Here is a 26956-nt window from a genome sequence, read left to right as displayed (position 1 = left end):
TGTGGCACATTTCATTGCAATCTTCTGCCATTGAACACTTAGAGAGTAAAGGCCCTTCCCTTCAAATATGCACAACCACATCATGAATGTGAACAGGAATAAACACACATGCACACAAATAAATGTATTCTTGCACCCATTTTACCCTAAATACTATAACATCACAAGTAACAATTTGTTTTCAGGGACTAAAACTAATTTGTTAAAAAAAAAAAAAAAAAATGGTGACAAAATATAAGTTTTATGATCAAACCTCATTTACAGTAGTGCTGGGGCATATTTTCAGATATTAGTTTATTAGAATATTTCTTTGAATTTTAAACATGCCCATCCCACCACTAACGTTTCAATTTTTCTTATAGTATTATACATACCCATTACAGTAACAGTGGTCGATGCTTGTGTGTTGCCATAAGGGAAGGTTACCACCTTGCATGTGTACTCTCCAGCATCAGTAAAGCTCACTTCTTCCAGTACTAGGGTTGCATCATTCTCAGATGGGGTTTTGAACGAAAGTTTATCCTGATATTCATCAGGAATAGAAATTCCGTATGTCGGATTAAAAACAGCAAGTGTTTGTGTACTTCCATTGTGAACTTTCTCCCAGGAAATCTGCGTCAGTGCCTCTTGAACGTGAACCACACACATCAGCTCGATCTTTTTTCCCAAAATTGCTGTAATATGTGGATCAACTATAACTCGTTCTGTGCTGACCCCTGCAGAGAAAAGAAAAATTACATAAATAAAAATCACACACACACACACACACACACACACACACACACACACACACATACGTAAAGCTTGTATGTACTGTAGCAAATCTCCCTTTCACAAAAAAATGAACTTAGAAAAACCCATTTACAGCGCCTCTCAATCAAATCATGCAGCTTATTTTTTCTCTTAAAAATTAGACCTTGAATTAAATAAGGCTTGCCCACATATACAGTAGTAACTGAAAGCAAACAAATTGAATTATGTTTAACCTTCAGGGCTGATCTACAATTTACAGCCATTCGTCCAACAGACCTTGTGCAAGACCCATCTCCAGGGAAACCACTGTATGCTCTATTTGCAGCTTGTGACAGTCAAAAGTTTGGACGGACAAGTGCTTCCAACGTATATAGTGGTCTGTAGACAAGTGCTTCATAAACATATTTTAACATCTTCTATAGCGAAACATGACATTTCCTATATTGGTGTGTGATGAAACAGCCAACGCCACTTCTGCAATGTACGTACAGTAGCAACGTCTTGTGTTTTACCAATCAAACTGAAGTTTGTCAGCCGACCGCAGTGCAAGATGTACAGTCAGACAAGTATTGACACCCTACACTTGATATAAGAATTAAAACAAATACCGGTTTTATGTTTGGAAATGTTTTTAAGAAAAATAAAAAACTGAAATAACTTGCTTGCATAAGTATTCAACCCCTGTGCTGTGGAAGCTCCCAGTTTGCACCGATGAAAGAAATTGCCCTAACGAGGACACAATTACCTTACCATTGGCCTCCACCTGTGAACCATTAAAGTTGCTGTCACATTTTCTGGATAAAAACCCCACTGTTGAAAGATCATTGGTAAGGCTGTGAATCTGAAGGAAAATGAAGACCAAAGAGCATTCTAAAGAAGTTAGAGATAAAGTAATACAAATGCATATATTAGGGAAAGGGTACAAAATAATATCCAAGTGTTTGGATATCCCAGTGAGCACAGTTGGATCAATAAATCAGGAAGTGGAAGCTGCATCACATCACCCTGGCACTGCCAAGAAAAGGCCGTCCCTCAAAACTCAGCGCTCAAACAAGGAGACTTGTGAGAGAAGCCACAGAGAGGCCAACAATCACTTTGAAGGAGCTACAGAGTTCAGTGGCTGGGAGTGGAGTAATGGTGCACCAGTCAACCATATCAAGAGCTCTGCATAACACTGTCCTGTATGGGAAGGTGGCAAGAAAGAAGCAGTTACTCAAAAAGTACCATCTGAAAGCACGTCTGGAGTTTGCCAGAAAGCATGAGAGTGACCCAGTGCGATGTGGGAAAAGGTTTTGTGGTCAGATGAGACCAAGATGGAACTTTTTGGCCAAAACTCAGTGCTATTTGTGGCGCAAATCTAACACTGCCCATGCCTCAAGACACACCATCCCTACAGTGAAGTATGGTGGTGGCAGCATCATGCTGTGGGGATGCTTCTCATCAGCAGGGACTGGGCATCTTGTTACAATTGAAGGAAGAATGGATGGAGCAAAATACAGGAAAATACTGCAAGAGAATCTGCTTCAGTCCACTAAAAAACTGAAGCTTGGAAGGAAATTCACCTTTCAGCAGGACAATGATCCCAAGCACAAGGCCAAAGCAACATTGGAGTGGCTCAAGAACAAAAAGGTGAATTTCCTACAGTGGCCCAGTCAAAGTCTTGATCTCAATCCCATTGAGAATCTGTAGCACTATTTGAAAATTGCGGTCCACAAGCGTCGTCCAGCCAACCTGAACAACCTGGAGCAAATCTGCCAAGAAGAATGGGCCAAAATCATTCCGACACTGTGTGCAAAGCTGGTACCTACTTACCCCAAAAGACTTAAAGCTGTTACTGCAGCGAAAGGTGGCTCTACCAAATATTAATGTGTGGGGGTTGAATGCTTATGCAAGCAAGATATTTCAGTTTTTTATTTTTCTTAAAAATATTTCCCAACATAAAACCAATGTCACCTTACAGTAATTGATTTTGAGTTTAAGTTTTTTTTTTTTTTTTAAATATCTAACATATGAAATTTCAATGTATCATTTACAATTCAGTAATATGAGTGAATTGGTCAGGGGTCTGAATACTTTTGCAAGCCACTGTGTGTGTGTGTGTGTATATATATATATATATATATATATATATATATATATATATATATATATATATATATATATATATATATATATAAATAAATCAAGCACTTAAGCAATTTCAAATATTTGTTCAAGAAAGTATTGGTACCCCCCTGCATGTAAATATGTGGCAGGGCAGTGTTCGGCTGGTACAATGTTTGTTAGAATAAAAATGTATTGGTTTGTGTTAATTTAAATAAAAACAAACAATGTTTTTGTTATAGTATGATGTGGTTTAGCAGGGGCGATGTTTGGAGCATGTCTCTGCCAGACTTCATCCCGTTAGAATGAGTGGTCGGCAGCTAATGATTTATTGGCAAATTGGCTGTCGACCACGCATATTCAAACTCTTTTGCAGAAGGTGGCCATCTCCAAATTGCTTAAATGATTGCCAATTTGGAGATGGCCACTTGTAATAAGCGTGTCTTGGTCTGTGTTGGGGATGGGTGTTCATAGAGGAGGAAAGTGAATGAGGTAAAGATTTAAAAGAACACCAATTGCTACCCATGCTGCAAGGACCAGCCTGATACTTGTTTGGTGTCAGGATTTTGAGTTTGTGATTTGTTTTTGTTCAAACTGTTTATTTTGGCTCTATGAGCTGTGTTTTTGATGTCCTTTTGATTTATTTTTTATTTAACTAAATACAAGCCCAGCGGTTCAACCCGCAATACTAGCCTGTGCCAACTTGCTGGTCTGGGGGATGTCACCACTTGCCCTTCATGTCACAGCATCTTTACATTAAAAGTCTGTAAAAATCTTATAGAACTCATTAAAAATATATTAACTGAAAACCATTACAAAGTAACTAAGCTGCATTATAAAGTCAATAGCTAGAATAAGAAGTAATTATTTCCAACATCTGTTAAAGAAGAATGTTTTGGCAACACAGCAGATGATGGTCAAAGACAAAGAAATTGGATTCACATTTGTGAAAAGCACTTGTAGCAAACTGCAACAAAGGAAATGGCTACAGAACAGTATCAAAGAAATATGGAATATATAAATTCACAATCAGAGAAATAATCAAGAACCACCACAGGACAAATTCAACTGAAGTGCTTGAATGAAAGAAGTGGGCATCCAAAGAAAATTGTGTGTACAGCAGGTAGGAGAATCATCCAGACAGCTAAAAAAAAAAAAAAGTATCTACGAAAGTACTTAAAGATTTAGAAGCATTGGGCATAATTGTGCACAAAAGAGATGTACAAAGGTACCTGAACACAGAAGAGTTGTATGATTGCAGACCTTTAATAGATGCACGTAGAAAATTAATACAAATTATCTAAAATTTGCCAAGAAATATGAACTGGAATCTGAAGCATTCTTAAACAAAAGGATCTAGTCCAATGAGTCTAAAATATAACTTTTCCCCCAAAAACAGATCACAGTATGTTTGGAGAAAAAAAGGGAAAGCCTTCAAAAGAAGAAAACCTTACACAGTACCTACAGTTCAACACGATGGTTCGATCATGATATGGGGATGTTTTAGCAGTTCAGGGACTGGAGACTTTCATGTGATTGAAGATCGAATGAATGCTGACATGTATCAAAGCATTCTACAAAGTACAATGATATCACCTGCTCGGAGGCTGACTGCCAGACAATTTAGCTTCCAACATGACAACAACTTGAAGCATATGGCTGAGCTAACTCTGGAATTCTTTAAGAAAACTAAGATAAAAGTTCTGGAATGGCCTTCGCAATCACCAGATCTCAATCCAATAGAAATGCTTTGGACTGATCTGAAAAAAAAGCTGCAGTCAATTTGTTTCAAATGTTATAATCTTGCTAAGGTTTTTTCTCACTCTCGTTTAATTTAAACCCATCAGATGTCAAAAAACTTCTTTCAGTAAGAGCAGTAAGTAGCCTATCCATCAGCAGGCATAAAATCTTTGACCTGTGTGTTTTGGTCAAACACAGACGGCTCTGGCATGTCCCTTTTGTGCTATAAGTCATTAGATCCTTTTGCATGGAAGGCCTCGTTTGCAAGGGTGTGCGGTTCTTTGATGGATTCAGATTCAGTTAAAATGTTTTTGCCCACTGACGATGGGAATGGGAATGTAGAGATGGGAGCCCAGCTAACAAGATTTTTTTGCAGGTATCAAGTAAAGACACTGGTTGACCACACGTCTGATGTAAAATGCTGGATGCACAGGCTTGTCGTGGTGTTCGCAGAACCAGTCCGAGCTGAGCCTGGCAGAGATCAAACCCTGTTGGGAACGTGCTGAGTTATTAGAAATTAACTGGATGATTTAAACTAACTTGTGTTGACTGAAATAATATGACATACGCTTTGTCAATAATTATAGTAATACTGTATATACTCCTTTCAAATAGATCTGTAAAACCATTTGAAAATAGCAGTCTATGAAAGCACCTGCTGGAAGAAGTCAAACTTGGCAGGCTCTTATAAGGCCTTGTTAGCATATTCCAGTTTTATGAGAAAAAGTTGCTTCTCTCGTTACTTTACTTTCATTACTTCATGTTTCATATTAATCAACACTGTCAGAATATTGTAATAATTGTACTGTGTTTTAAAGAATATAAAACCAGCATAAATAATATTGCAGCAAATTATGAACAGGTTACAATGATTTGAACTAAGAAAACTGAACAAATGTTAATGTTAGAAAAAAAGCTTGTACATGTGCCTTTGTTATTCGTGCTTATACACTCCTGGAAGCCAGTAACCTTGAAAGAAGCAGGCATTTGGGGGAACTAAACACAAAGGCTAGGTATTGCAAATTAGCAAAACCAAAAGGATAACACTTTTTAGACAAAACGATATTTGAAACTAAAAAGATTTGATTTTATTTGATTGTGTTGTTACTAAGCATAAATAAAAAAAAAAAAAGACATAATAGTGACAAAACTCTGAAGAGAAATAACATGTTTCAAGTATTTTGATAATGTTTAAACTAACAAGTGTTTTTGCTTGTTTAAGGCTCTACTATAATACAAATAGACTGTACAAGCAGGAACGAGCATTTGATATAATTTAATCAATTTAAAGAATTAGTTCAGTTTCTTTTTCCAACTAAAGTAAAAATCTTTTAGACATTACAATATCCATTAAATTAAATAATATACATGTTTGGTTTATATGAAGGTTTTACTGCAATTAAAAAAAAAAAAAAAAAAAACAAGAACTGTTAGGTTGGAATATTAGAGTGTAAACTGTAATCAATAATTTAGTTCACAATAAATCAACAGAAAAATAGCCTTTCCCTTATCTGCTTGCAAGCAGAGCTGTGCTAGATATGGAAGGTTCTTTTTGGCAGTCAAAGTGAGATTTACTTGTAGTCTGCAGTTTTGAATCCAAGGTCTTTCTATGATAAGAAAACCTGGCAGTCGTTCCGAGCATTCCACGAATTAGGGGAGTTGTGTCCAGTATCAGTTCTTATCAAATAAGTAGCAACATTCTTTGGGAGAAAACTGAGTTCATGCAGTGAATTTGGAGAAGTGCTTACAATGGTGTTTCATATTAATCAAAACAATAGTCTTGGCAAGAAAACAGGGCGTCTGAATCCTGCTTGAGCAGGTAACTTTTAGAAACAGAGAGAGGTCAGGCATAGCCCGAGAATGGCAGTTAAATAAGGCTATTTTACTTAACATGTTCATTGTAGTTAAAATTTTTAACTAAAATAACTGAACTGACCGCTGTATGCTTATTCAAAGGCAGTCTTTGTCACATACTTTCACACATTTGTATGGCGTTAAACCCATTGACAACACACTAAAAAGGTAACATAATATGCGGCTAAGAGGGACATATATTTGTGACCCAGCTTAACAATCAAATAGAGCTTGTGTTACATATTAAAAACACCTCTCATATATACACATATACTTGTACTACATTATAGGAAGGATTCTGTGAACTTTGGTCCACCTGACTTTTTAGAAAAAGGAGGAGTTGGAAAAAACAGCGATGAAATCATGTTCTAACATTTTTTGGCAAGAAGTTATGTCCAATCTGTTGTGAAAAAGGAGTTGACCAGATTCTTCTAGAATGTATAATTAACTTAAAAGATAAGAAATGTCAAGGCCGAGTGATGATTAGATTTACTTGGGACTTGTGATGTATTCAATGAAGGGAATATCCTATATAAGCCCAGAGCAAGACCCCATTCGATACCACTGAACTTCCTAACTACAAGTTGTGTGGTCCATGCTCTGGAGATCTCTGAAAAACTGATTGTTTGGTCGGAGTCAAGGAGACAGTTTTTATTTTTCAATATATCCTACACTACACTTCCTTATACTGGAAGGTAAGCATATATTTGGCTTTAATGTCTCTTTTATATTAATGCATTGCTATAAGGTATGTAAATTATGTTTTAGTCTTAAGAGATAGATAGACAAACAGATGGACAGATATACAGAGAACTACAAAAGTATTTGGACAGTGACTCATTTTTTGTTGTTTTAGCTCTATATTCCAGCACTTTGAATTTGAAATGAACCAATGATTATGAGGCTAAAAGTGCAGACTGCCAGCTTTAATTTGAGGGTATTTTCATCCATATCGGATGAATCGTTTAGAAATTACAGCACGTTTTGTACATAGTGTCCCCCCCCCTCCCAGATTAACATTATGCACACTAAAGTAGTCATGTTTAGTACTTGGTCGCATATCCTTTACATGCAATGATTGCCTGAAGTCTGCGACCCATAGACATCACCAGATGCTGGGTATCTTCCCTGGTGATTCTCTGCCAGGCCTGTACTGCAGCCATCTTCAGTTCCTGCTTGTTTCGGGGGCTTTTTGCCTTGTATTGTCTTCAGCATGTGAAATGCATGCTTAGTTGGATTCAGATCAGGTGATTGACTTGACCAGTCAAGAATTTTCCACTTTTTGGCCCTGAAAAACTCCTTGGTTGCTATAGCAGTGTGTTTGGGGTCATTGTCCTGCTGCATGATGAAGCGCCGTCCAATGAATTTGGACGCATTTGGTTGTATCTGAGCAGACAAGATGTTTCTGTACACTTGTCAATGAAGACAAGTGAGCTAGTTCCAGTTGCAGCCATACATGCCCAAGCCATAACACTACCTCCACCATGTTTCACAGATGAGGTGGTATACTTTGGATCATGGGTAGTTTTTTTTTTCTCCACACTTTCCTCTTTCCATCACTCTGGTACAGGTTAATCTTTGTGTCATCTGTCCTTAAGAATTTGTTCCAGAACTCTACAGGCTCTTTTAGGTGCTTTTTAGCAAACTGTAACCTGGCCGTTCTGTTCTTGAGGCTTACTCATCTTGTGGTGTACCCTCTGAAGTTCTGCTGGTGTACTCTTCTGCGTATAGTAGTCTTTGACACATCTATGCCTACCTCCTAGAGAGTGTTCCTGATCTGTTGGACTGTTAGGGTTTTTTTCTTCACCATTGAAAGTATTCTTCGGTCATCCACTATAGTAGTCTTCCTTGGTCTACCAGGTCGTTTGCCATTGCTGACTCACCAGTCTTGCTTTCTTATTAAATGATGTACCAAACAGTTGATTTTGGCACGCCTAATGTTTTGGCTATGTCTCTTATTGATTTATTCTGATTTTTCTACCTCACGATGGACAGCTTTACTTGCATTGACACTTCTTTGGTCCTCATGTTGTCAGACACCAGCAAGAGACTCCAAAGGCAAATGCAAAGCCTAGAATCAAGACTAGATATTGACAGCTCTCTTGTGAATGCACTAACGATGCAAACAAACACACCTGCCTAATAAAAAAACAGCTGTGAAGCCAATTGTCCAAATGCTTTTGGTATCCTCAAATGAGGGGATTATGTACGTGCTGTAATTTCTAAACAGTTCATCCGATATGGATGAAAATACCCTCAAATTAAAGCTGACAGTCTGCACTTTAATAGTCATAGTATCATTTCAAATCCAATGTGCTGGAATACACAGCCAAAACAACAAAAAAAGTGTCACTGTCCAAATACTTTTGGAGTTCACTGTGTGTGTGTGTGTATGTGTGTGTGTGTGTGTGTGTATGTGTGTGTGTATATATATATATATATATATATATATATATATATATATATATATATATACACACACACACACACACACACACACACACAAAAGTTTTAGGCAGGTGTGAAAAAATATATGTAAAGTAAGAATGCTTTCAAAAATAGACATGTTAATAGTTTATATTTATCAATTAACAAAATGCAAAGTGAGTGAACAGAAGAAAAATCTACATCAAATCAATATTTGGCGTGACCACCCTTTGCCTTCAAAACAGCATCAATTCTTCTAGGTACACTTGCACACAGTTTTTGAAGGAACTCTGCAGGTAGGTTGGCCCAAACATCTTGGAGAACTAACCACAGTTCTTCTGTGGATTTAGGCAGCCTCAGTTGCTTCTCTCTCTTCATGTAATCCCAGACAGACTCGATGATGTTGAGATCAGGGCTCTGTGGGGGCCATACCATCACTTCCAGGACTCCTTGTTCTTCTTTACGCTGAAGATAGTTCTTAATGACATTCGCTGTATGTTTGGGGTCGTTGTCATGCTGCAGAATAAATTTGGGGCCAATCAGATGCCTCCCTGATGGTATTGCATGATGGATAAGTATCTGCCTGTACTTCTCAGCATTGAGGAGACCATTCATTCTGACCAAATCCCCAACTCCATTTGCAGAAATGCAGCCCCAAAAACTTGCAAGAAACCTCCACCATGCTTCACCGTTGCCTGCAGACACTCACTCGTGTACCGCTCTCCAGCCCTTCGGCGAACAAACTGCCTTCTGCTACAGCCAAATATTTCAAATATTGACTCCTCAGTCCAGAGCACCTGCTGCCATTTTTCTGCACCCCAGTTCCTGTGTTTTCGTGCATAGTTGAGTCGATTGGCCTTGTTTCCACTTCAGAAGTATGGCTTTTTGGCTGCAAGTCTTCCATGAAGGTCACTTCTGACCAGACTTCTCTGGACAGTAGATGGGTGTACCAGGGTCCCACTGTTTTCTGCCAATTCTGAGCTGATGGCACTGCTGGGCATCTCCGATTGCGAAGGGAAGTAAGCATGATGTGTCTTTCATCTGCTGCAGTAAGTTTCCTTGGCCAACCACTGCGTCTACGGTCCTCAACGTTGCCCATTTCTTTGTGCTTCTTCAAAAGAGCTTGGACAGCACATCTGGAAACCCCTGTCTGCCTTGAAATTTCTGCCTGGGAGAGACCTTGCTGATGCAGTATAACTACCTTGTGGATTGTTGCTGTGTTCAGTCTTGCCATAGTGTATGACTTTTGACAGTAAACTGTCTTCAGCAACCTCATCTTGTTAGCTGAGTTTGGCTGTTCCTCACCCAGTTTTATTCCTCCTACACAGCTTTTTCTGTTTCAGTTCATGATTGTGTTTCAACCTACTTATTGAATTGATGATCATCAGCACCTGCTTGGTATAACTGTTTAATCATACACCTGACTATATGCCTACAAAATCCCTGATGCTGTTTTGAATTCATGCTGTTTTGAAGGCAAAGGGTGGTCACACCAAACATGGATTTGATTTAGATTTTTCTTCTGTTCACTCACTTTGCATTTAGTTAATTGATAAATATAATCTATTAACATGTCTATTTTTGAAAGCATTCTTACTTTACAGCATTTTTTCACACCTGCCTAAAACTTTTGCACAGTACTGTGTGTGTGTATATATATATATATATATATATATATATATATATATATATATATATATATATATATATATATATATATATATATAAATGTTCTAGAATTTAACTGTGGGTGTTTTTAACTTTTTGCATTTATAGCCTAAGAGCTAAATATATGAAAACCATTTTGTATTACTGAAGTATTGCTGTTAAACCTGTAAAAGGCAGGGATCCAAAGTAGCTTGTAACTACTCGATCCATTTAAAGCATTTAATAAACCGAAAAGAACACTTGTACTGCGCCGATTCGTTAAAACTTTAAATGAAATGATTCTGTGTTTAGATTATTAAAAAGTCATCTGGATAAGTTGCAAGCCCAGTGCATGAACAATCCACTTCGTCCGAAACATCTTTGTCCTCCCGAACAGCTCCCTGAGTTTAAGAGTGTGCTCAGAGCACACATATAAATAAAAAGAGTACATGCGAAAAATCTGACACCCTACTGTACTTGGCATACTGCAAGTCAAATCTGTTCCTTATTAAAAGCAATTGTCACTACAGCTTTGAAATGGAGAAATGCAGCATTTTGCAAAGACAGCTTCAGGCCAGTGTGCATTGCTACAGTATTTCATGCTGTGCAGGATTGTTTTATATCCAGTGAAGCAGGCCTAAATCCCAGACACTAACGAACTCCAAGTGTAGAAACAGATTGGAGTATAAAGAACCTCAAAGTCAGTAACAAGTCTTGTCTGGGCCACCCCTCTGTGTTTAGATTTTAATTAATAATGTTATGGTGCAATATCCCAAGTGGCTATTGCAAACTAATTGCTTGTTAGACAGTACCTTGCCAAAAAAAAAAAAAAAAAAAAAAAAGCGAAAAAAAAGCAAAAATAATTTTGGAAACAGATAAAACATCACGCAATTTGACATTTTTGTGGTTCTTTACTTTTAGACAGGACTAAAGAGCCAATTTTAGCGCACTGTTGTCACACCCCCTCAGTGTACTTTTACATAGGCCTATACTGTTTCATGTAAGCATGTTTTATATGGCATCTGGTTTCATCAAAACCAATTAAACAAAGGCAGGCTTTAGTCTAAAAAAAAGCATACAAGCATTTTAACATTGTGCACATTGTTTAAGCAGCAACCGGTATGAATCTTGTCCAGTGTTAAAGGTGATTTGGCACACTGTAGCACATCTGCTTGTCACAATACGTCACACACGTCTGCAGACTCCATCCCTCATGAAACGCCTTGGACAGCAGTTGTGTTTTCTGAAAACAATACCATGCTGTACCGAGAGCACCATGGAGACTGTCCTGATGGACAAGCCTGTGAACGGGCACTCATCATGCTCTCCGTAAAGTAGCAGCGATGCTACTGCTTTCCCATAACGGTTGCCGAATAACTGCACACTACTCCCACAGCTAGGTCCAGTGGATCACAGGGCATGTCAGGTGACCACATGCTGTATATCTGAATTGTAGACTGCAGATGATTTTCTAAGTAATACTTTTGTTCTCTATTTTGTTTGGTAAGTCATGTACTGCAATATAATGTTGGCACAAAAATCCTCTATTTACTGGGGTGAAGCAGTCACAGAAGTGTTTGCACTATTTATATTAAACAACCTTGCAAACATGAAGTAAGACAGTACCGCAGATGTTTTTGTGTTAAAAAGGATACGTGATACTACACAAAAGTGATCCAGTTCAGTGAAATGACTTAATGCCCTTGAGGCTTTCCAGTGAGTTCTTAAATGTAATATACCGTTACTACAGTAGTTCACTTACAAAGGTATTACTGGTTAAGACTATGGAAAGAAAAAAAAAAAAAAAAAAACACCATCTTGGTTACTTTACAAGAATGTAATTGAGTTAAATATTTAGTTAAATAAAACTATTACAGTAGGTGTCAATGATACTATTTTCACACACAATATTGTATCCTTTTGGACACCGAACTATCCTGAAACTTTAGTCAACTAACGCAGTCAGAACACAAGAGTGTTTTTCATTCAGTAAACCACTCTTGATCCTAGCAGGAGTTTGTAAACCTAATGTGTATCAGTTGGTCAGCGGAATGATATTTGACATGCAGAACAAAACAGTGTCCTGGCAACAGGAGTGTATTATGTTTACACATTCTTGGAATTTCATATTGACATTCGTTACCATTGTGTGTTAATGTTTAAAGAAATGCAACCAGAACTAAAAGCCTATCCTATAAAACCATTATGGTTTACCGTAATTCAGATCTAGTTTCATTTTATATTTGTTATGCTCAGTAGGAGAGCCTGGTTTATTTACTGAAGTGGTCAGAGGGCTCTTGTTTCATAAAGAAACAACACCCTTTACTGCTGCTTGATCTCAGTGCTCTATGGAAACAATGAGATAAACAGGGCCTCTTTCAAAATAAATCAAACACTTGGACATTGATGCAGTTTTATTTAAAATGAATCATGAATTGAAACACATGTGGAATTTCCTGCAGCTTTCACTCTGCTATAACAGTGTACTGAAATTTCCAACTATTAAGTATAGGGCCCTATGAAAGCCACGTTAACGAGAACACAGACGGAATCAAAAGAACAATGTGGAATCCAGTTCTGTATGGGGAAAAATGTTGCTCTTAAAAAATGCATCAAACTTTTTGAAGTAAGTTTTACTTTTTCCCCCAAGGTCTATTGAGCAAAACGGCAACACTGGTAAATTATGACGTAATTATGAAAATTGCTATTTCCTGAGTGCTGCCCTGTATTGCGGTGCATGTGCAGAAATACAGAGTAAGAGCACAGCTAGCACAGATATTCTACTATTCACACAGCATTCAGGAGGGTAAAGCTGATGAGACTTTGGAAGCTGTATCAAACATTATATCACTATCATTTGTTATGTGCTTTATTGATTTATAAAACAAAACTTCTATCTAAACGCATTTCATACGGTACATGCATGAAATAAAACTCAACACCTTTACAACTTTTTTTTTTTTTTTTTTTTTTTTAACAGATACAGTACAGCAAAAGTCTGACCAAACGGTCTTACTGCAATACTGGAAAGACATAAATATTTGGCAAATCACACCAATAAAATCTATTGTGCTTCAGAAATGTTGCCGACTTGTTGTATGTACTGTTAATGAAATTTGATATTTGTGCCAAAAATGTTTGCAGTTTTTTTCCCCCCATACGCATAATAAAGGCTTGCAAATATTTATGGCTTTACAGTATTCAAAAATAACCTCAGGCCCTTTTTCAAATAAACCTGCCATGACAGAAACATGTACGACTAGAACAAAAAACAACGAGACAGGTTTGCAAAATCATCAACCAAACCAATAAGCAAGTAGGCCTACTGTACATGTCATGCTGAATTAATGATAGACTTGCCATTAGCAGCTTAAAAGATAGGCATATTGTAGAAGTTTCAAGCTGTGCCAATGCATTAAACCCTTCAGAGTAGCAAGTCATGTTCTGTTACAGCCAGAGCAAGAAGATTAGTCTCAGATCATCCAAAACTTACACACGAGTCTAGATAAAAAGTGTGTAGGCCTACATACCTCTTTTTCAATTGGTGAACCGTGATCATGTCTGTTATAAACATTAAAAGAGCAGCAAGGGTATTGGTAACTATATTACACTCTTTTGATAAAAAATACATTTTGAAAAGTCATCCCCTGATTTAAGCAACATTCTGGAACACTGTATCTGTACATTACCATCTACAATACAGGCTTAAGTGACAGTATACAGTATTAAGTGAAATCCAATCCAGTAAATGCATTTGTAGTACTGTGCAAACCTTGTACTATTTCCCCACATTTACAGTAAATGCCTTTTGATGTTAATTACAGCAAGCATATAATCTGGCATTTCTGCAAAGCAAGCCAGATGGTCACTGCAGGACACGTACACAATTTAATAAAAAAAAAAAAAAAAAAAAGATTTTTGTATAAATGGAACAAGGATACTCATCCATCCACCAAAGTGAAAACAGTTCTGTCACAGTTCCTACTGTATGACACGTATTCATAACTATACTACAGCATGTAGCCATGTGTAACCCTTACTCATGATTGCGCTTTTACAAGAAATTAGATTTAAGTTTAAAGGATAAATGGTACCAAATAAAATGTGTAATGTTTATTATAGTTAAATGCAAGGGAACAATTACCAATGTAACTGATTGTTGTTTCGTTTGTTTGTACCATAGCGTCAAACTGTTTGGAGTCCCGAACTTGCAGCAATGCATCCCGAGGAGTTGAGAGTGTTGGTAAAATAGAGTTAATTCCCTGAGCTGCTTCTGTGCTGCATTATTCTGTGGAAAAGTAAATGTCTGAACAAGCTGTGTTTTTACTGTAGGGGAATTTTTTTGAATAATTTTAGATTTAAAAATCTTGTGATATAGGCTACCTGTACAGTATATGTAAAGAAGTTTTCGGTTTTAACCAATAATAACCAAAATAACACCCCCGAAGACCTATTTCGAAAATTCACTTTTTTTTTTTTTTTTTTAACCCATAAACCTGGATTTTGGCAATATGAATAATGCCAATCATGAACTGCTCTCTTTCTACTTAAAGAAAACTGCTTTCAGCAGGCGGGCAGTGTGCAGACATTGCTACTGACCAATCATCCATTTTTGTGGACACTACGTAACAGAATACACTCGTTAGCGTGACTTGTGACCGGGGTGGGCTGAAAAAAACTCGATAGTGCGGTAAGATTATTTTTGTTAATTAATAATTCATTTAAAATATTCAAAATTAATAATGCAAATGACACACTTACTGTTAAAAGGCGAATAAGTCAATTGGTTAAACTCTCCTGTTTGCACTAAGCTTGCTTTGCAGTAATGCATTAGTGTTTGTATTCTACACGTTACCTCTTCACAACATCCGAACCCCAAGTGTGATAAATATGTGGGCAGTAATGGGGTGTAAAACACAATCTGTTACTTCTCACAATTCTAGAATTATAGAAACTTAAAATGTATGTGTTTGAGTGGTGTTTATTTTTCATAACGAAAATAACCAATTTTGCCAAAATAGTACTAACCCCCCCCCCCCCCCCAAAAAAAAAAACCTTAACAAAATAATAAAACCTGAAGAATTCAAGCCCTAAGTATATGTAGCAAAATAAGCGTAGTTTTAATAGAAAAGAAAACAGGGTTCCCACTCCCCTGCACATTTTGTTTGTCTTGTTTATGCAGGTTTTGCAGAGAGGAACTTTAACAATATGCATATGAATTTAAAATGTATAACAATTATTGGTGTATCAACAGTCCAAACTAATTGATGTACCTGAACAAAAACAATATGCTTTATATCTGCAGAATGCCAAGCGATTCCCTTGACAAGCAAGTTTCATTAGTTGCCAAACCCTTGTTAGGTATAAATGTGACATTAAATTTCCTGTGCAGAAATCTCACTATTCACTGTCAAAGTCAAATGATAGTAAAGCATAGGGAATTTTTTAGAGATTCATCACTCTTTGAACATGTATGAAATGAAAACACAGAAATACCATTTGCCACTTAAAACAATGAAAAGAAGTACATGTTAGACTTCAGGTGACATGCCAGAATGCTGTACAGCAAAGATGAAAATAGTAAATCAAGCTGTCCAAATAAAAGCAAGGTCAAACAGACTGATATCAAATCTAGTTCTGCAGGTAGTCACAGTCAGCATTCCTATCAAAAGGACAACAAGTTTCAGATAAAGGCAAATGGACAGTAACGTAGCAGCCAAATCCCATAGCACTTATCAAAATCATTTGAAACCTTAGTATCTTGTGATCTGAAGAAGATATCAACATGCAACACAGTAGCTGTGATAATAGTATGACATTAATCTCAAATGTAAAAGACTCCATTTTCAAGCAACAGCTTAAAATGGCATTGGTCAGGCTGAGAAACTGTCACCAGCATATTTAACCTTTTATTCACATTTAAATTACCAGAAAGATCAAATCCTGATTATCATGATGTCTTGGCACTAGGACAATGCATGAGACCAACGCATCAGCTGGAAGTGACAGGAATGTGCAGAATACCTAGAAATCACCTCAGCAGGGATAAACAGCAGAACAATTACAGTAGATCAGTACTGTAAGTGCTATTTATTATGACCTACAAAGAATGAACGGGATGTGCTACACAGCACATGGATTTTAAATACCTGTTATGACAGCCAGACGACTGCAACGATGATGTGTTGGCACGACACACTAAATCATTACTGTGTGCCTCCTGTGCATTGTAGAGTCCTGCATATGTGAGTGTCATTAACACACCAATCATCTGCTGCTCATGGGTGTTAGCAGCTGAATCTATTCAGGCCTGAAAGGAATTTCAAGGAAAAATGACCTCAACAGGCCAAGGCCCAGGGGGCACCTATGTCTATGTAAGATTCTACACTAAAGTATATTCCAGGAAACAGCATTAGAGGATTTGCCAGCAGCAATTTGTCATGTTGCAACTTAAATGAACTCCAATAGTGTAACTTAATTTGAACTGATTCTAACTCTTATGGTACACCATATGTATTCAGTTGAGGATTACATTTATACAAACTGTATAAAATATGACAAATTAAGTTTTAGTCTAATCATTATAGCAAGTACAGTAGGGATGCAATGGTTACGATTTTCCCAAACTGAAGCCGGTTGTGAATTTCCAAACCGAACTGCATTATATTGGCATACTGATTGAATTCAAGGGTAAGGGCCTTTTCCTTAGATTCATACTGCATGTACATCAGTAACAGGCTACAATAAAACAGTGTGTGTGCTCGGGGGATTTGAATGCAGTTGGGATTCAAGGAAACGCATGTACATGGATTAGGGAGTGGTTAACATGTAGAAAACAGAAAGTACTGATTAGAGGAAAAACCTCAGAATGGAGTGTGGTAACCAGCGGTGTACCACAGGGATCAGTATTAGGTCCTCTGCTATTCCTAATCTACATTAATGATTTAGATTCTGGTATAGTAAGCAAACTTGTTAAAATTTGCAGACGACACAAAAGTAGGAGGAGTGGCAAACACTGTTGCAGCAGCAAAGGTCATTCAAAATGATCTAGACAAGATTCAGAACTGGGCAGACACATGGCAAATGACATTTAATAGAGAAAAGTGTAAGGTACTGCACGCAGGAAATAAAAATGTACATTATAAATATCATATGGGAGATATTGAAATTGGAGAAGGAATCTATGAAAAAGACCTAGGAGTTTTTGTTGACTCAGAAATGTCTTCATCTAGGCAATGTGGGGAAGCTATAAAAAAGGCTAACAAGATGCTTGGATACATTGTGAAAAGTGTTGAATTTAAATCAAGGGAAGTAATGTTAAAACTGTACAATGCACTTGTAAGACCTCATCTTGAATATTGTGTGCAGTTCTGGTCACCTCGCTATAAAAAAGATATTGCTGCTCTAGAAAGAGTGCAAAGAAGAGCGACCAGAATTATTCCGGGCTTAAAAGGCATGTCATATGCAGACAGGCTAAAAGAATTGAATCTGTTCAGTCTTGAACAAAGAAGACTACGTGGCGACCTAATTCAAGCATTCAAAATTCTAAAAGGTATTGACAGTGTCGACCCAAGGGACTTTTTCAGCCTGAAAAAAGAAACAAGGACCAGGGGTCACAAATGGAGTTTAGAAAAAGGGGCATTCAGAACAGAAAATAGGAGACACTTTTTTACACAGAGAATTGTGAGGGTCTGGAATCAACTCCCCAGTAATGTTGTTAAAGCTGACACCCTGGGATCCTTCAAGAAGCTGCTTGATGAGATTTTGGGATCAATAAGCTACTAACAACCAAACGAGCAAGATGGGCCGAATGGCCTCCTCTCGTTTGTAAACTTTCTTATGTTCTTATGATTTCCCCCCTATGCTGCAGCCAATGGGGGGATTCCAACACTTTAGGGTGGAATGGCCCAAAAGAAAGGCACTTTTTTTACTGCATCATCATTCACACTGGTGTTGCTTTAAAATAAGCTGCTTTCAGGATGCCTAACAGCTGTTCATCACTGTGAGACAGACCACTCTCCACTGCTTTTGCCATTTCCTTGACGTAAAGTGTCTGCTGCAGCAGAAGGTGCTTTTCTTTTTAACCAGCGCTCCATTTATTAACTCTTTACACTCAGCCTTGTTTCTGCCTGTTTTTCACTTTTTATTTATGTATGTTTAACTGGATATTTTGTACTGCATGCATGTAACATAGCAAATGAAAGGCCACAAAATGTCCTTTCATATTATGTAAGTTGCAACAGGATCATGCAGCTGAGTTTCTAATCTTTCCAACGACACAGTCTAGCTGCTTCAATGACGGAGCAATAGACTCTAAACAAAACGTAACTCTGTCACATGATGAGAGGCTTAACTTCAGTTCAGGCAGGCGTAGTTCCGGCTAGGTATACCGCATACACAAAATGTTCCTATCAGGACAACTGAGGAAGTCAGCACCTCCGGTCACTTTTTTTTTTTTTTTTTAAAGTAACAAAAACTCTTACTCACTGTCAAACATGAACTACTTTAGATGTGTAATGGCTGCAGTATAGGATACTGACCTTAGGTTTATGGTTTTAGTGTTGGAAGAGGATTAACAACTGTTTTATTGACAATAATATGATAACCAGTCACAGTGCAGAGTCCTGGCAGGAACATTTGGTGGTACCTTTGTAAGGACAGCCACTGAATACGTCTTTAATATGAAAGAGATAAAGCGAAAATCACTGCTTGCAAAACACCTAGATAGACTTATTATATATTTTTTTTAAAAACTGTTTACTTACTACAGTGTACTGAGTTTCTATAATGCTTAAAGATAGCGGCCGAGAATCAAGTATGAGAGAATAAAGTCTCGCTGCACTTAAAATATCCAGCACTCCTCTTTTTTATTTATTTTAACAGGAACTACTCGCTCATAGTGCTTTCGTCACTGACACCCACTTCTTTAGAGATTGTTGTAGAGTGTCAGGCATTCTAAAGGATGAAAAATACAGTAGCTTGGTGTCTTAAAATATCTCTGCAGGATTTTCCTGAAATTCAAGCCCTGTAGGTAACATTTTAAATTAGAAGCATTTCTCCAAAAGTGCGTCGAATGCACTGTCATTAAAAGAAAACACAACAAAGCTGTGTGGATTCTTCTTACACCAGTTACTGGTATAAGAATGCACAGCCAATGAAAGAGAAGTAGTAGTGATCCTGGGATTAATAAAATGGTCTTGTCAAACTTATTGTGCCCTGCCTACAGCCATACCCCAGGAGGTTTTGCATTATGCATGACCGTGTGCGATTCCTCAAACCCGTGAGTCACGGAGAAAAATATTGCTCTAACTTACCAAGCCCAGTAAGATGTCAAAATATATAAATTAAAATCTATTTATGGGCTACTGTACATAGTGTATATAGCCAAACTCCATCTCACTGAACTCTGACCGTAAAGCAGCACTTGTACATTCATAAAGTATGACTATTTCAGAGAATCAGACACAGATGTGAATAACTATTTGTGCATTTTTTAATTTAATTTTTTTTTTTTTTTTTTTACTGTATTATGCATTTCTCTGTGTTTAAAATATTATGGATTTTTTTGTTATTACTGCATCTTGTAATGCGCTTTGTGATGGTGGTCCAGTATGAAAGGTGCTATATAAAATAAAGATTGATTGATTTTAACTATTGCCAACAAACAAAAACAAAGTGTTTCCAAGGCTGCATTGACTCTGGTGGCTAAATCAACTAACCTGACCTCTGTAGATAAACTTACAACTTCTGTAAGCTAACTGCTACTGAACAGCTGATAGTTTGTTATTCTACATGGGAAGTCAGTGACTAACTGGGTGTGAAAAGAACACAAACATTGCTTCCTGTGTTGTCACTTCGGTTAAAGTGAAAGAATGGTCATAAAAACAAGCATAATGAGATTATTTCAATAATTACAGAAGAACACAGCAATTTGACATTCAGTACAATACAAAATAAAATAAAAAAGTCATAGTTCAATACTGTGCACTTAAAATACACATTTAAATTTTTCATGTTGAAAAATGAGAACATATAGCAATATTTTATACAGTACACTTTATAGGCCAACTGTATATCCCTTTCCTTTTTCAGTCGTCACATCCAGTTGACTTTTTAAATAATAATAATCTTTATTTTTATATTGCGCCTTTCATAGTAGACCACCATCACAAAGCGCTTTACAAGATACGAGACTAGGGTCTGTGAACTAAGCATCAGCTGCAGAGTCACTTACAAGAACGTCTCACCCAAAAGACGGAGCACAAGGAAGTGACTTGCTCAGAGTCACACATTGAGTCAATGACTGGGCTTTGAACCAGGGGGGGATCTCCTGGTTACAAGCCTGTTTCTTAACCACTGGACCACACAGCCTCCTTTAAAGCACCTCTGTGGTCTAACCAGAGCTCTTACAAACATGTCTTCTGGACACCAAAGTGTCCTTCTGTCCTCATGCCCCAGTGGATGGAAAAAGTTCAGGACAATTGCCTATTAACACCCAGGAGGCCAGCCCTCTGGTTTTCAGGTTACAGTAGTGTGATGAGGAAAAACAGTACTGATCCTCTAAACAAGAACAATGCATTAGTAATTGGTAGTTAATACAAATACCAAGTTGCTCTTTGATGCTTTAAACTTGTGTAATTTCAATTGTAATAAACAGGAAACAATTACAATTTGTATGATTGTTGTAACAGTAGCAGCAGTAGCTTAATACAGAGTGTTCAGTCTTATTTAATTTCCATGTGTCTTACCCCCCCCCCCCCCCCCCCCCCCCCCACCAACACCATTCATGGTTATTCACACACTGTCAACAAATACACTGGAGATGTAACTCTGTTTCAGTTGTCATACAGGACTCGTTTCTGTCACAATCTTACCTCAGCATCCAAGCCACAGGTGACAATTTATGACAATCTTCTGATGCTGAGCATTAGTTGTGCTTGCAACCAAAAACAACAACAAAAAAGACCATTACAGTGACTGCTCAGCTCTTTGAGTATTAATGTTTAAAGCTGATTATTGTTATGCCTTTTTAGGCTGTACTAAGTTATATTAAAATTACATTCCTCTCTAGCCCTCCTCGTACTGTAAGTCTTGCTGAAGTGGCTACAGAACATACAATAAATCAGCTTTTACATTGGCTTGGATTTGTGTCTGCAGCTGTTTTTATTCAAAAACATGAGAACCACCACAATATACAGTATTGTAGGGCTCCAGACTGCGACTAAAATGTTTTTATTTCTTTTGTGTCTGTCTTTTGGGGTTAGGCGCCAAACAAAATCATACTGAAATGTCATTCTGGGACTGTGACCGGGTAAACATATTACACAAACTTTGTCTCTTTGACTTACTGTACCACCATACTTCGTAATGCCTATCATTAGATTGGAGAAGGGTTGAATTTCACTGCTTTTTTTTTTTTTTTTTTTTTGTGTAATATCACTGTGAGTCATTTAATTTTCAAAGGACGGACACATTTTACAGTAGCATGCAGAAACAAAATAAGAAAAGATCAGCAAAGAAAAATGGGAAAACACTGCATATCCGATGCATTTGAGTAATATTTATATTAGAACATGTATTCGGCTTTGTGTTTTTTTTAATTAGGGCTGTCACTCGATCATTTTTTATTGGTTAATTTATAGGCATTAGTTGATTAAATCAGTAACGATCTTATAGCGACTGCCCTGCATAGTAATACTATACAATCAACAGAATTGAAAAATAAAAATAAGCTCAATGGGAATTTGGTCTTTCTAAATACATTTATTATTATTTTTATTTTAGTAAATGAAACACATTTTCACAGAACAAACATTCTTTCGGGCCACTGTCAGTCACATACCTGAAAACACAAGGTAGCTGAGCTGTGTTTCCATCATCGGTTGTTTAATCTACCATTACAGTTATTTACTTGGCTTCCTCTTCTGCTTTTATTCGTTCTGAATCTTGTTTTCAAGTTTTCTTCCAGGACAACCTTGTACTTGGCTTGATTCATGCCAAAGCTGCCCAATTCCAGCCTTGCTGAAGCACCCCCAGATCATCACCGATCCTCCACCACATTTCACAGTGGTTGCGAGAGATTGTGGCTTGTAGGCCTCTCCAGGTCTCCGTCTAACCATTAGACGACCAGGTGTTGGGCAAAGCTGAAAATTGGACTCATCTGTGGGTGCTTCAGCAAGGCTGGAATCGGGCAGATTTGTCTTTGTGAAGGGCGCATGAATCAAGCCAAGTACAAGGTTGTCCTGGAAGAAAACTTGCTTCCTTCTGCTCTGACAATGTTCCTCAACTCTGAGGATTGGTTTTTCCAGCAGGACAATGCTCCATGCCACACAGCCAGGTCAATCAAGGTGTGGATGGAGGACCACCAGATCAAGACCCTGTCATGGCCAGCCCAATCTCCAGACCTGAACACCATTGAAAACCTCTGGAATGTGATCAAGAGGAAGATGGATGGTCACAAGCCATCAAACAAAGCAGAGCTGCTTGAATTTTTGCACCAGGGAGTGGCATAAAGTCACCCAACATCAATGTGAAAGACTGGTGTAGAGCATGCCAAGACGCATGAAAGCTGTGCTTGAAAATCAGGGTTATTCCACCAAATATTGATTTCTGAACTCTTCCGAAGTTAAAACATTAGTATTGTGTTGTTTAAAAATGAATATGAACTTATTTTCTTTGCATTATTCGAGGTCTGACAACACTGCATCTTTTTTGTTATTTTGACCAGTTGTCATTTTCTGCAAATAAATGCTCTAAATGACAATATTTTTATTTGGAATTTGGGAGAAATGTTGTCAGTAGTTTATAGAATAAAACAAAAATGTTCATTTTACCCAAACACATACCTATAAATAGTAAAACCAGAGAAACTGATAATTTTGCAGTGGTCTCTTAATTTTTCCCAGAGCTATATATATATATATATATATATATATATATATATATATATATATATATATATATATATATATATATATATATATATATGATATATACCGGTAAGGCCACGGATACCTTTCATAATTTGAATGTTGGGAAGTGGCGCACGATATATATCCCTTCCCTTCCTGTCAGTCAGTTTAATCCATAAACACCACTAACCCTCCCTTTTTTTTCCCTTTTTTTTTTTTTTTTTTTTTTTTTTAACAATCTCCATTTTTTCTGAGAAAGCTCATCTTAACCAGATTCGTAACCAAATCGACAACGATGTCTCCTCTGTCTGATGACTTTTTTTGTTTTGTTTTTAATTTGTAAAAAGCAAATTCTAAATATTGCTTTGAAGTTCAATATAGTTCTCAATAACGGTCTCTTATATTAGCAATAGCACGTGAAATTCAGCTATTCTTACACCCCACACCCTAGCATATTTATATCTGCCTCTGCTCACTAATGACTGGACAGCTGCAAAACAAGGGGTAGAAATTAGACTTTAATTTTAAGTCTAACTTTAAGCCAAAAGTTTGTATGGTTTCTGAAGTACTTTATAATGTTACCCAGAGTGTTCTGAAAAAAAGGACAGCAATTCCAAGATGCTACTGTAAAAAATAAACTTTGAGAATTTTTATTGGAAGAGTGTCAACTACAGCTAAGAAAAAAGCTCTGGTTTGGGGGAGCAGCCAATTGAAAAACACTTTGTTCTTAAAGGGTTAAAAAGACTAGCGAGAAACCCAAAAGTTCAATCTCCCACTTTAAATATGTTTTTATATATTTGTGTATGTATAAGTGTGCCAGTCCACATCTTTGAAGCTAGTGTGAGTGTGAGGAATGTGGAGCAGAACTGAGACGAAGGTATAATAAATACTGATTGTGTGTTGCACATGTGCCATTCATACATGCCCCGAAAACCGTAAGATAGTTCAATAATACAGATCTTGAGAACAAAAGGGTATAGAATTAAACAAAAAAAAAAAAAAAAAAGAGCATTGAAAAGGTGACCATATCATGCTGATAAAGGTTTGCTTGTGAACTGTGCAGCCTCCAGTAAACCAATGTAGACTTTGCTAGTATAGTACAAAGCCTTAGTTGAGTCATGACAAAAACAAAAAGTGCCAGTTTTTTTTTTTTTTCCTCCAGGTTGTCTGCTGCATCTAGCACTAGCAACAGGGTTTTCAACTAGTTTGAAGGTATGTGGCACTTACAAGGTGGGGGGGAGAGTGCAGGGGCACTCTACGAGCGATAACGTAGACTTATTGGGAGATTATAACAACCTTTTTTTAGCTTGGTACGGTAGCCTTTTTAATTACTGAGCTTCATTAAAAAAAAAAATCTAAGTTTTCAGTGTGTGTCTTAAGTGGAGACTCTTGAAAAACTGTACATCCGTGCTTATATGTTTGGGGTTTTTTGCCCAGCAGCTCTTTTACACACAGTACATCTTGCCATCTCGATAAATAAGCCATGGATACTTCATCTCCCATTCAAAATTATAAGAATGTATTTTTCGTTTGCGTTTTTATGCATTACTACTGCTTACAGCTGCTTTGGTCACTGTAGTACTCGTAGTCAGAAGTAGATGGCTGAGATGCAGATAAGAAATATTCACGTGAATCCCCTGAAGATGCTGACTGCTCAGCAAAAAAAAAAAAAATGTGTTAACACAACCTCTGCTGGGGTTACCGTATTCTGCTGGTATTAATAGTATACAGCACCTCTCTGCACTGAAGCATTTGTATATCAGCTGATAAAGTTACAGCTGATATCCAATCATGCCTTTCTTCTTATAGCCTATACATGAACTCCCAATATCTCTGACAAGCACCTGGGTCCATATTTTTACGAGGATTTTTAAAAAGGTTTTTTTTTTTGTTAGTGCATATGTATAGCTATTATGTACTATATATTGTACGATAATACAAAAAAAAAATACCCGAAAATAACTTAAGCGCCGGCGCAAATACAGTAATAGGCAATGGATGCACCGGTCGCCCGCTTAGTTTGAAAACTCTGCTAGTAGTACTGCTGATTCTGCATCTGCAGTAGATACAGACTCCACTAGTGTTGAAAATCGAGAATTTGTTGAAGATAATTTAATTGCATAGCAGCTTTCCTATCCAGACGATGTACTTCCAACAGCCAGAAAAGCAGGCACAGAATTTTAAGAGCTTGCGGTTGCAAGAATTTCCCTGGTTACAATAATGAAAATTAGAAAACGTACTGCAAGTTTCGCACTAAAGTAGGGCCAGCTGTTGCAGGGAAAACTGATTTTATTTCTGGAATTTACCATTTTAAGAAAGAGACTGTGAAAAAGCACAGTGAAAGCAGGAATAAAAAAAATGCTAGGGCCTGCATTACTGAAAAACAAATGCAGAAAAAAACAGCATGGAATTCAAAATGAAATTCAATGCAGCTTATATGATTGCAGCAGAAGAACTGACGTTCAATAAATTTCACTCTCAGATTGTGCGAATGAGGATGAATGGTTTGGAAGTATCTAAAAAACAAATGACAATGATACAGCATTTGATGAGTTCACTGCAGTCATTGCTGATGAAATGAGGGGATTTACAGAAAGGGGTTCACAGTGCAAATTACGTTTCCATTCTGACTGACTAGAACAGATGAAGCTGGGAGAGATAAGGTAACGGTGTACTGCAAGTACGTTTGTGCAGGTGTGGTAGTGAACTGTCTGGCTTACTTGAACTACTTCATTGTCATGCACAAGGAATCTTAAACACAACTAAGAATTTGCTTGGAAATGTTGACAATGAATGTTCAGATTGGTGGCGAGACAAACTTTTTTTGGAGCTGATGGTGCTAGTGTCAATATGGGCGCTACAGGTGGGTAGGTGCTCTCAAAGTGAGATTGGACAGCATATTATATAATTTCATTGCTTGGCCCATAGGCTTGAATTAGCAATGTTAAGTACACAAAGATCAGTTTCAATGACTGAGAAAGTATATGACCTTCTGCAACTGGTGTGACAAACATACCATTTGTTAGGTTGTACAGTTAGGACACCTTTGGCAGTAAAGACACAGTGCTGGCTGCCTGATATTTATCTGGTTCTTTTTTGCAATCAAAAGATGAGAATCTTGCTATTGGAAAGGGACTGATACCGATAGCCCATATTTGCCGATACTGACAGGATACCGATAATAGACAGTGGGGGTAAGCTATTGTAAACTACTAGAACAAGGCATATGGCCTATATTTAAACTGTTTCACAATTATAAATGTAAACAAAATGTACAATAATGTTTACTTGGTGTTTCTGACAAAAATGAACAGGAATTGTTTACTTGCATTTACTTCAGAAAGTGAATACAAAGAATAACATAGTATTATAATGTGTGCTTGACAGCCATTTATACATTTGTTTTACAACAGTCACACAAAAATAACATTTTGCATTTGTACTAGTAAAAACACTTCTGTAGAAAAATAGCCACTTGCTGTCAAACACTGCATATTATAACTTCGACCTATACTGTACAG

The 26956-nt window shown here is 37.3% G+C and overlaps 1 protein-coding gene across 2 annotated transcripts in view; it reads right to left on the bottom strand.

Annotated features, from left to right (window-relative positions):
- The window catches only part of LOC121327848 (nectin-3-like), a 128818-nt gene that overhangs the window by 74239 nt on the left and 27623 nt on the right, over positions 1-26956 (bottom strand). For both annotated transcript variants that reach the window (XM_041272111.1, XM_041272110.1), the window contains exon 2: positions 375-716. In XM_041272111.1, the coding sequence (XP_041128045.1) occupies positions 375-716 (342 nt within the window). The remainder of the gene's footprint in view (positions 1-374; positions 717-26956) is intronic.

Source organism: Polyodon spathula, chromosome 15, assembly GCF_017654505.1.
Source record: "Polyodon spathula isolate WHYD16114869_AA chromosome 15, ASM1765450v1, whole genome shotgun sequence".
Classification (NCBI taxonomy): domain Eukaryota; kingdom Metazoa; phylum Chordata; class Actinopteri; order Acipenseriformes; family Polyodontidae; genus Polyodon; species Polyodon spathula.
This window is presented reverse-complemented; position numbering and strand designations above follow the sequence as displayed.